General features: G+C 38.3%; 1 protein-coding gene across 1 annotated transcript in view; it reads right to left on the bottom strand.

Annotated features, from left to right (window-relative positions):
* Positions 1–12,596, bottom strand: part of RDX (radixin) — a 44,984-nt gene extending 32,388 nt beyond the window's left edge. The window contains exons 1-2 of the mRNA XM_068181359.1: positions 12,482–12,596; positions 4,251–4,322 (exon numbers count right to left, since the gene is read on the bottom strand). Coding sequence (XP_068037460.1) covers positions 4,251–4,262 — 12 coding nt within the window. The 5' untranslated portion in view covers positions 4,263–4,322; positions 12,482–12,596. The remainder of the gene's footprint in view (positions 1–4,250; positions 4,323–12,481) is intronic.

The following is a 12,596-nucleotide window of genomic DNA, read 5'->3' as shown; positions in this document are numbered from 1 at the left end:
AGATAATGGAAGGGAAGAAAGAAAAAACTTTATGAAGAAGATAAGGCAAAAAGGTAAGAATTAAACAGTATTAGGAACAGAAGGCTACAGAATAATGCCAAAGATATTTTACTAATACATGAATCAATAAAGCAGTCCTCCAAGATGACATCAGTTATTTATATTACAGAAATAAATCATAAATTCAAACCATAATTCAAATACTGCATTACAGAGACTCAAAGATTTTCCTGTGTAACAGCAGCACTGTAGTAAAAAAAATCTATACACTATTTCAGTTCAACTACCTTATAGAAATTAGTATGATCTTGCAAATATTAGAACTTTAAACCACAATATTATTCCAGAGTTTGTTATTAACTCTTTCTAAATACACAGTATCATTAAACATTGAATAAACCTAAAAAAAAAAATCTTTTTTAGTATTAGTAACTTTGACATCTATCTCTGTTATTCCTCAGTGTAATGCTTGCTTTGTTTCATGCCTTGCAGTCTTGTACAAAAGTGCTGCAAATTACCACCAAAACCAGATGATAATTTAACTCCTTCTACACCCTATAAATACAATATTTCAGTCAATTAAATCTAATCTTCTTAGTGTATGAAATGATTAACAGTTATGTAACCCATGATGTCTAATTTTAGCTTCTATGTTTCTATTTTTGGTGCAGATCTGTGAGAATGCCATGCAGCTGAGAAACATTTTTTATCTCTTCTTTCAGGGAGAAAGCACTGAAAATAAGAGCCAACAAATATTCTGTTCTTCAGCAAGCTGAGAACTAAGCATACTGAGAACAGCACTTGCAACAGCTCAAATTTTGATTACAGTAGCAAAGATGTAATTAAACAAAGAAGTCACCAGTGTTATTCAGATGGATCCCAACATGCTACATAAAACTAAAATTCCACACTGCTAGGTAGAACGGAGTACAGTAAGTCTCTCTTAAAATTTTACAACCAAACTATTTGGTTGTAAAATTAGAGTAGATGCTGAGTAACAGCTTGAAAAACAGGAAAACCACTTTGTCATAAACCCAGGCAAAGTGAAGGAACAGACCTTCTACTGAAGCAATCAAAAATGAAAATGTTTCAATTATATATACTTTTCAGTCACATATTACCTTAGTATCCCAGGACAATATACTAAAGCTGCTTTTACACTTTCAAAACAGCCTTTTCACCCAAACTATTTAACCTACTAGCTTCTAAGAAAGAAAATCTGAAACACATGACCTTTTACTACCTTGCATAAGAATCATTCAGAGTGGCATGAAACTTATTTCAGACTGAGACTTCCAGGAAAAATGAAAGATGTTTGCTATAAAATACACCAAGACTTTCTACTGGTCTTCACTTATTTAATTTTGTCTGGAATACTACATAACTTTTCAAAGTGAAACCAAAAAAAGTGAAACCAAAATCTATTTAATTGCCTTTTCTGTGGTTCAGTGGGTACTGATTTCATTTAGATTGATCTATGGTTTATTTATTTGTTATTTTCTCAACAAAAAAAAAATTAATCCCAGAAACCCATGAAGAATTTATAGTTGTACTGCATAGGTTTACATATTTACAAGACTACCAGACTTTTCTGAAAACTATCAATTGGATCATCACAGCAGAATCTGAAAAAAGAAAACCTAAATAGGTCGCAGTAGCACAGAAGAGAGATAAAATAACACTGTCAAAAATCTCACCACTTATGTTAACCGGGTTTTCTTAGCTCTTGCCCATGATTATTTCATTAGTTTTCAGGTTAAATGATTTCCAGCAATAAACCTACACAACACTGTCTTATTGCGACGGCTGTCAAAAATAAGCAACAAGGAGTTAAAGCATAATTTCTGGACTAGAAGTACATTTGGTTATTGTGGATTGTCCATAAAGACAGCTCCCAAGAGCTTCAGTAAATATCTTATGTTAACCGGGTTTTCTTAGCTCTTGCCCATGATTATTTCATTAGTTTTCAGGTTAAATGATTTCCAGCAATAAACCTACACAACACTGTCTTATTGCGACAGCTGTCAAAAATAAGCAACAAGGAGTTAAAGCATAGTTTCTGGACTAGAAGTACATTTGGTTATTGTGGACTGTCCATAAAGACAGCTCCCAAGAGCTTCAGTAAATATCCATAGCAAGAGACCTCCTACTGTCCAGTACTATCAAGTCTGAACAGAACAGCAAGACGCTCCAAAGAACAGCGTCGGATTCATTAAACATAACCGTGGCTACGCTCTTACAGTCTCCAAAGAAGAAAGAAGGAGAAAAAAAAGAGAAGGGGGGAGGAAGAGAGCTCCAAAGCCATCTATCATTTAAGAAGCAACCAGAACAAAATCTGAGGTTTGATTTTTATAGTTATTACTACTTAACCTTAGGCAAGTGTGCTACTTCTTCATTTACTGATTACCAACTATAATTGCAGCAACTTGCAGTTTACAGGAAAACATTGAGAAATGTAATAAATTTTATTTCATTTTTAATGGCTCCTTTCACTTGACTTCCTTCTAGGATTTCACATGCACCTACATCATCAAGAGACACGTGAACTCTTCATAAAAAGTCCCTTATAAAAGAAAAAAAAAAAATCTTTGGCAGAAGACCAGCTTCTTTGCCAAGATCTGGTAGCTAATATCCATTATTAGGGTGGATTGTGCACTCTTTCAACACCTCTGCAATCTCAGTTCTAAGGATATTGCTTTCCTCATGAACAACCCTAAAATTCTTATTTCCTTCAATTTTCTCTGGTCCTTAAAATAGAGTAGCATAGAGAGAACCCTGCCTACCTAAATTTCATGGTTCCAATCCCAGAATTTAAAAAGAAGTTACCTCACCCAGGTTTTGGTTTTTTTGTTTTTTTTTTCTAGTCACCACCTCTGTGGCTCCATTGGTCTCCAGATGCATGGAGCCAAAAGCCTCAGAAACCACATGAGCTCACAATGACTTTCTGCCTCCTTCTTAAAACACAGTTTTCCAGTTGAGAAGCTCCGTGAAAGGCAGTACTCAATTCTCATAGCCAGCACTCAAACAGGTCAGACAGTTTGCTTCTAATTAATTTTCCTGCCCTTGATAGTGCAGCTTTCTCTTACCAATGAGCAGGATACAGCTACTTCCAGCTGGAGAAAGTGCCAAGATACTGCCCCTAATCTACTGTCAGGAAAAGAAGAAATTACAGAAACAAGGTATGGCCAGGTGGTCATCAGACCAACTGCAAAGCTCAGAACAGAACATCAAAGCCCTTAGTCCACACTTACATTATTCATCAAGCTGTACCAGTTCCAAATATTGGCACACAACACTGATTATTTATAGGGGTAATGTCTTATTAGTAGCAAAAACCTTTTATGTATCTACATATCAGAATGTATGTGTGTACACATATACAGACACATTTTTTCTTAGCAACGGACCTGCCCTGCTCCCAGTCTGCTACCAAAATGAAACATCAGTAAACAAAGAAGCCCTATGGCTATTAAGTAAACCAACCAAGTTGAGTAGAAATAACCTGACAATTCAGTTCCCTTCCTGAATGCTTTTCTCACTGGACACAACTGGAAGAGACAAGCAAAAGTCATTTAACACACGGCAGATGAAATCCTAAGCTAGCAATATAACATTAACAGAAAAAGAATCAACCTACTGAATAATTATCTCCTTAAACACTTCTAGAATTATTATCAAAACAGAAGATGGGGATCTTTTTTGCCCCCTGGGTAGAAAGTGGATGAACCCCTATCTTAGCTGAAATGAGTGGAACAAGAGAGCACAAACACTGCTTATTTCCTCCATTCAAACTTACTTTCTACCATGATACCCTCTACCATGGTAGAACTATTAACTTAGTGCAGACGCTTTACACATGCTCTGTCTTCCCCTGCCAAATCCTGCAGCAAACCCTTCCACCGATTCTCACAGATACTGAGCCAGGCTCAAATTATGCCTCAAATAACTACTCTAAGTCAGCTCATCTCAAAAGTCAACAATTCCTGAAAAGTCATTTCTCCTGCCAGCCAAATGGGCTCCAAGTACTGCTCCCATTTCCAACTGTCCTCCACGCAATTTGCAGTACCAAGCTTTCTTGATCATTTTTCCCCACATACTGGTACCAAATGGTCTCAACTCCAATTGTACAAGATCAAATCTTACAAAATCTAAAAAGGACACAGTCAAAACAACTAGAACAGTTAAAGATTATCTCTCTAAAATGTAAAAAACCTTCCTAGATTTTAGATTAATATACATCTGCTACTTACTGGTTTCGGCATTTTTCTTGTTTTCTGTATTCTCCTGTCCACTTAAATCTTCCAAAAACTCTTTGCCCCCTTCTGCCAAAAAAAAAAAAAAAAAAAAATTAAAAGGGTTGTTTTTAAATTAATCAAGACTTAATCACAGTAAATAGTACAAATTCCTGTACAAGTACACAAGTGCTCTATATGTACAAAATACACTTCTCTGTAGGTGACATATAGAAAGAGCAACTAATTTAGCCAGAGCCAGAATCTACAGGTCTCTAAGCAGTAACATCCTTCCTAGTTTCTGTAGAACATTAATGCAGTAATGTTACAATAAAGAGACAACAGTTCCCCAAGTGTTACAAATTCTTTTAAAGGTTCTGTTATCATACATCATCTACTATTAAAAACCTCTAACACTATTTACAAGAAACAGCATGAAGACAAAAAACCCACTTTAATACCTTTAAAGCACCAAAACTTTTATTTCCTGGCTATAAAATTTGCTTCACTCGGCAAAGGAATGACAGTAATTTTTCCCAAATGAAAAGAAATGCAAGTACACCAACAGTAAAAAAAGAAATTCTGCTGTGCTTAAAATAACATATTTTTTTCTTTTTAAGCAGAAGGCTATAAGTTATGCCTATGTGGTGATTAAAGTACTCACTACTGTTTTCTGTTCCAAAAAAAGTTTTTATGCTTTGAAAAAATATGCTTGCAAAGTTATTGGTAGATATCATCCTACCTCCTTTTCAACTCCTCCTATCTCAGAGCAAGCAGCTAGTCATCTTCCTGCACACATTTATAGAAATGACTTCCCCAAATCAGACTGCTGCTGGGTTGCAAAGAGCATCAAAGACTGCACTGCCTTCAAAAATAATATTAATTGGAATTATACTTATTCTAAAAAAAACGACTGTGACATGCTAGTCAGAATATTCTGAGATTTCAGTATTATAACTCCATAGCTGCAACAGATGAATAAAATCTTCAGAAATGCTTAAAAGAAAGAGAGAAAAAAATAAAATATTTGAGAGCAATCCATTTATCAAAAAAAAGCTTTTGTATAACTGATCTTTCATTCATAAAGAAAGATGAAAAAATAAAGTATTTTTACTAAAAAAATTACAGAAGAAAATTTTCCTTGCTTCTTGGCAATAAAAATACAGTAAATATTAGAAACATTTGCACAACAATTTAAGGTGCAGTAGCACTTTATTTTTTATTTCTTCTTCTAATCTCTAGAGATATGTTTGAAAACAGACTAAAAAGAACAGATAAAGGATGAAAACAGAATTTAAGAAGCATAAATGTTGTTGGCTGGTAAAGAAAACAAATGTTAAGACTGAAGATTACAGAAACAGAGATCTAATGGCATCATTCAGATATGGAACAAAACTGTGTTTAATAAAAAAATCAGCCTGAAAACATTAAAACACTATCTTGAAGTGACATTCATTACGATATAACTAATCCAGCCCAACCCTAAAAGTATAATAATACTCTGTTTGCCTAGTATAAAAACAATTACATTCCCGTAGATTTTTTTAATTACAGAAGATACTCTAGAAAACTGGACAGTATCAGTCATATCCCAAATGCAGGCTCACTGCCTGATGTGCAGTGCCAATTTACGCAATAAGCCAAGCTTTATTCTGATCTGCTCAGAGCAGGGAGCTGGGCGAGAACCCACTGGCACCCCAATCACCCCAACTTTACACCTTTCATACATTTTAGCATTTAGCATTTCATACATACCATTCTTACATTTAGAAATCACGTTTTATTGGCTACAGGTCACACAGCTCTCTTCTTGATCAACATTCTACCTTCTACTGGTTCAATGATTCTCTCACTTCTCCTGCCAATCACACCACATGCTCAGCCATTCCCTTCTGGAGTCATAGACTTAGGGAGTCAGTGGGCCCTGAGTTGTGGTGACAGTCACCCCCTGCCAGAATTACCTTTTCTCCACTTGGAGCTGATTCAGCACAGTTGCTGAGTTGGCTTTGTTGGTTTCTCCCTTATCTTGGAAGTTCTGCCAAACGCCCTTGTGCCTCATGAATTCTGCATTCCCTGTGCCCACTATCAATGAAACATCCTTCTTCCAAACTTTGCTAACTTTTCCCTGGGTCTGAGATGGTTGAAGAGTGTCAAGCCCCAAACCTTAACAAAGCAATTCTACTGACAAGTCATTTATCTTTCTAACAATTCTACTGACAAGTCATTTATCTTTCTAACATCTGGATATCAGCAGTAAGACTACAGTTCTAAGATACTGTTAAATATATTCTTGAACTTTATGAATACACTTTTCCTCTATTCCTCTCCCTGCCTTTTAACCATAAAAGCTTCCTGGGGAGGAGAAAAAAAAAATGGCTTTTGATAAACTGTGGCTTTTGATAAAAAAATCGACAACATGTTCCCCTTTCAGAGAAGAGACTGCCTCCTCTTCTCCATTCTTTCCGTAATGTATGCCTTGGAAAAATTCAAGAGAATAGCAGAAACCAAAACAAGCTTGGCTCTAATATCTGCTAACAGTTAGCAGGATTCCAAGCTGTAGTAATCCCTGTGCTCACCTCTGACAGCAGAGGCTCAATACTTGAAAAACTGAAGGAAGATTGAAGCCCTAGAGTTACACTCAGTTAATTTAGGATGCAAAAGCTAAATTAGATTCTCATCCACCATTTTGTAAGCGTGCCAACTCAACAGTACCAAAAGGAACAGAAAGTAGCACAGCCACCTTCCTGTGCCTTTAGTTACACAGCACTGAAAAGAAGGGGTATGGTAAGATGACTGATAAGGGAGTCCAGTCTCCAGGAGAGCAACGACAACACATGGCACAGGACCAAGAACTGTGTTATCAAATTATTCCTTTCTGAGGTCTTTCTAAGAGACAACGCATCCAGCAATTTCTACAATGACTGTCATGCCCTCATACATTTTATCACCACAAATTCATTCATAAACATGTCCCAGACTTTTGCTTTGGTATTTACTCAAACATTTTGCTATAATACTACCAACAAACCATAAGTTATTTATTTGAAAACTTACTTTAAAACCTTAAGGTAGCTTTTAAAATCAGAAGTGTGACTACAGAGTTTTACAGGTTAATCCTGTGTCATCAAACCACAACTGGGAGACATGTTTTTGCATGCAAGAGAACAAAGTTATCAGAAAAAGCAAGAATTCTCTTAAGTAAAACTCAATAAAAATGAAATCTCACAGTTAGTTCCACAGATCTCATGGGCCTGAGAAATTATCACAGTATATGAGCAATAGAAAAAAAAAAAATCTATGCAAAACAAACAGCATCCAATATTTTTTTTTGTTGAAGTGTTTGCTTGCAGTATCTTTAATGAATGGAAAAATAAAATCTATAATTTCTTTTAAAAAATTAGCCAAATATAAATTTATAGCCAATTATGCTGAACTTATTTCCATTGTTTTCATTTTTATATATAATACAAAAAACAGCCTGAGTCAGTCTTATTATATATAATACAAAAAACAGCCTGAGTCAGCCTGAATATGCTTTCATATTCAAAACCTTGTGCAATTTTGAAACAGTACATTCACACAAATGCATTGTAACTATTATATGTATATACAAATCAAGAAGTTCACAGATCTTAAAACTGCAAACATTGACATCAAATAAGCACTGAATAAAAGCCAAAAATCACCTTATCTTTCCCAATTATTGGCACCAGCTAACATTAAAAACAAAACAAACATGAGGGAAACATTGGGCCAAAATAAACCAAAAATTGCAGCCAGGCAAAATATCATGTATCTCCACTGTTATTACTGGAGTGGCAGTTCACTTCTGCTACTAATGCCAGTGCAGATAAATTTATATTTAGCAGATGTAAAATTTTTAACTTTGAAGCAACTAATTACTTACACTTAACAGTCTTAACACTCATGGGAAATGGCATTGCAAAAAAAAAAAAAAAAACCAACATCAGAAAAGACCCCAGTCAGCTGGGATTGGGAATGATATTCCTTTTGATTCCTGCATTCTGAAACCAGCTTCTGACCTACAAGGTATAAAGGCTCATCACTTCAGCATTTAAAATCCTAAAGGTCCCTCTTCCAAGTCAGGATTAACAGGGTTGTGACTTTACCGATTTCCTACGGCTACAACAGTCAGGACCTTCAGAAGCACATGCAGTAATCTGGACTCTGGACCAAAACAACAAAAGTATCAGCAGGCTCCACATCACAAACAGATAAAAAAGCCATCCAGAACATCAAGAACTCTCTTGAAATGAAAAGCTGTGATTTCAATTAGTTTCACTACAAGGCAGTTGGGATTTTTAAATCAGTATCATCCAAGTTTCTAGTTATGCCACAGAAAGCAACAAATAAAGTAATTGTTGAAAGATGACAATGAAAGCTTTCTTCAGAAGATGATGGTGCATTAAATGCCTGATGCCAAAATTCTGGCAAATAGTTTATGCAGCAGCTGTTTTCAAAAGAAACATTCATACACACAGCCATGGGTCTGAGGTCAGGTGAGGATGGGATAGCAAGCAGAAAGCTCAAGCAGGATGCTGGCTGGTAAAGAAGTAACACTCAAAAGAAGGATCCCTATCTGATAGCTTAGGGCCTTCTCTCAGAAGCAGTCTCCCCAGAAGCATCCCTCCTAAGCTTGAGCAAGAGGTTTATCATCTGTTTGCCTAAATACAGATAGATGTCAGAGACCACAGAGCTTTACCCACAGCAATATAACTTACTCATTTATTAACAGAAACTTATTTAAAATTAATATACTTTTTCTTTTCAAAGTCTTATCCCATTCCATTTTTTGTGGTACCTAAAAGTTTTAGATCTTTGCGGGGGAAGCAATAGGCAACTCACAGGCCATTGGACCTGACTAACTGGTCTCAGATTTCTACAGAAATGTCTCTCGACTCCAAAGCAGTCTGTGAATGTCTGCAGGGCAATCAGCTTTCACACTAACAGCTCCCTAATGACACATTTGCTGCAATCCAATAAAGTTCACTTGCTACAGACTTTACTTCTGCATACATCTTTTTCAGACGGACAGAGCGACCGCCTACACAGTTGTCTGCAATATAAGCAAACCAGGGTGGGAACTAAAAAAAACAGAAAAAAAAACCAACCCTGAATTGTACACCTAATACATAAAAATTGAGATTTGACCAGTGCCAGACATCACATGCAGAGTTTTACTTGCCACTTTTTATATATACACTGTATCTTTCCCTTCTTAAAACCACCATTTCCCCCCAACCCTCCATTCTCTGAAACACCCAAAACAGGCTTGCTATATATGAAAAATAACTGCAATAGAACTAGTACAACTTGTGTATTGAACAAATCTATAGGAAAACACATTTTGAAGAATTAAGTATTTCTTCTAAACTAGACTACCTGTGAACTTCAGAAGTAAAATGAAAACCTGGCAGTTGCCAACACAGTATTCAATTAAAAGCAACTTCATACCAGTCAAAGAATATTTTGTGCACTACTTGCAGTTTTGCCAGTTAATAAACTGGTATGTTTTAGATGTGCTACACTATTTACATACACTTAATATTTATTGAGTTTAGTAACCTTAACTTCAAGTACCCATAAATCCACTATGGGAAATAATTCAAAGATTCTGAAGAGTCCTACAATTATAGAATTTTACCATGCACACTGGATGCACCATCAAAAATGGAAATCATTAATATAAATTGATAGAAGTACTGTTGCTTCCTAGTGCAATAATCCTTTCTCTAAATATATAGTTAGCAAAGAAATAGGCCATGTACCCAGAATTTTGAGTATATCTCATCTCCAAGTCAAGTATTATATTTTCTGAATGATGCTATTAAGTCTCTTACAACTAGCTCCATAAAATAAAGGAAACCTATGAACTAGCTCCATAAAATAAAGGAAACCTATGAACTGGCCACTCATCATTCTTCATATAAACTAGCTATAGTTCTTAAACTGCAATGTTCCAGTGTAAAGATTAACTGCCTTTTTGGGCCAATGTCATATTTCTTTTTCTTTCTACTACATGACTCGAAGGTTTCACTTCAGAGTGATTAATAAATATCTAAAGCAGAAAGGAAAAAAACCCGGTTTTTATATCCAAAGTACAGCTAAGTATTAGCCTATTGGTACAGTTAGCCAACAAATGCAGTTATTCAGTATTGAAAGGAAAGAGTTTACCTAGGCTCCTTCAGCTCTGGAATAAACTTGCTGAGCATGCAGGATACACTGGGCGCTGCTTTAATGGATCAGTATCTTTCCACAATCAGTTCTTTCTCTAGAAATTTGTATACATCTTTGTTTACATTTACAAACTTGAAAATCCTCCCTTTCCTCTACTCCCAGAGACTTCTAAATGCAATATAAAGCGATAGGATGGCTCTGATGTATTTAACACATCCAACAGAAAGACTTAGTGCCTACAACAACTTTCCTCTTCACCTCCAGCAACAGAGGCAGCCCTTCTCAAAAAGCAGATCAAGGCTGCTGAAGAAGAAAGGCCGTTCACCTATCCTGGCAAAAGCTAAAGGAACTCTGCCAGGAACTGCCTTCGCACATCAAAACATCTACACGTCTTACCCTCCTGGTTTTGCAGCTTATAAGTGGATCTAAATCTTCACTTTCTTTATGGCTTTACCCAATTTTCTGTGAAACAACCTTTTTCTGGTTGATTCTGTGAATCAACCTTTTTCATAGCCCTGGAATGGCAGAAACAGTCAGAGCAGAACTCTTTTTGTCACCTCTACACACACTTTCACCCCTTTTCTCTGAATCAGCACTCAACAAAAACTCTGTGGACAGCTCCAGACATGTCACACCATGTCATTTTTTCATGTATTTTCTCAAGATGTTTCGCTTTTGCTCTCCAACCTACTAGAACAACTGTGTCACTTCAGTACAAAGCTTGGAAATACGCCACTGCCTTGCAATTGGCATTTGCTGGGAGGCTGCTTATCTGGGAACATTGCACTGACTCCCAGTTTATTTTTCTCACAGGCCCTCTTATGCTAAATCAATAGATCAATAGAGGTAAGTCTTATAATCCAACAAACAGTTACTACTTGTCCCAATTTTTAGCGATTAAAAAACAACTTCATCGCAGTAGCCATAATGTTACTGTACAACTCCACATCTTCCCTGGGAGCACACGTTGCCCAGCAGCGCTGTGCCAACGCACCGAGAGCTGACAGCAACAACCGCATCTCCACAATCTTCTCCATGTGCGAGGTGCTGCGCAGGCACATGCATCCCCAAAAATGCGCCCGTGGAGCAGACAGGGCGACAGGCATCTCCGATGGAAACAAACCAGAGCGACATACAGCGATACATCTGAAGGCTGACACGAACCAGCCACAGAGACAGAACTACTTAAAACTCAGAAAATGCCACTCCCGTAACTCTGAACTCAGTTTGAAAAATGGAATCTTTTTAAAAGCCTGTACTAGAAAGAGGAACACGAAATACTTGTCCTGGGTGTTACACAGACTGGAAAAGACAGCTTAACAGCACCCTACAACCAAAGTGATTCGTTGTGTTGGCATGGAGTCCAAAGAGGTTTTGTTTTTTCGCGTTCAGATTAAGAAACTGACAAAAGACAAGTGAATTCCACAAAGTTCAAATTAAAACCTTTTATCTGCGCTAAACTTTAAGCGACAAGGTTAATTACAAATGCCCACGACTTGTACAAAACATTAATCCATTCAAAAAAACAATGCACAAAGGCTCATTCAGGGCCGCTGCGCCCATTACGTCGGTCAGTACTTAAGGACTCTTAAAAACGCGCATTTGTCGAAAACAATAGACAGCAACAGATGCTCCACAGCACTTGTTTATGAAGTAATTCCTTATTATTCTCCCACACCGCCGCGCTCAGCTGGCCCGACCCGACTGCCACATGTCTACTACGGTGTAACCTCCCGAGCCGCGCCGCTCGGGGACATGAATAATGCAGCGGAGGCTGCGCGGGCACGCCGGGTTGCGCGCTCCCGGGGCGCCCCGACAGAGCGGGGCGAGCCGGGGGTGGGCGAGCCGGGTCCCGGTCCCGGGCGGACGCGGTGTCCCGCACACGAGCGGCGCGGTGCCGCGCTCCCGCCGCCGCAACAAGTCGCGGGCTGCCCCCCGCCCACCAAGGTCTGCGGGCGGGCTCACGCCTCGGGCTGCTGCCCCCGCGCTGCCCCCCCGCGGCCCCACCGGCAGCCGCCCGCGCACCCCTCGCCTCAGCGCCCCCGCCTCACCTGGGACTCCGCTCCCTCCGCGGCGCCGAGCGGAGGGGGGCGACGAGCCGCCGGGGCAGGGTGCTCGGGGCGCGGCGCTCTCCGCTCCTGGCGGGGCGGTGTGTCCTCCCCCCGC

This window comes from Anomalospiza imberbis, chromosome 2, assembly GCF_031753505.1.
Source record: "Anomalospiza imberbis isolate Cuckoo-Finch-1a 21T00152 chromosome 2, ASM3175350v1, whole genome shotgun sequence".
Classification (NCBI taxonomy): Eukaryota; Metazoa; Chordata; class Aves; order Passeriformes; family Viduidae; genus Anomalospiza; species Anomalospiza imberbis.
Note: the sequence above shows the minus strand (reverse complement) of the source record. Positions and strands in the feature narration are given on the sequence as shown.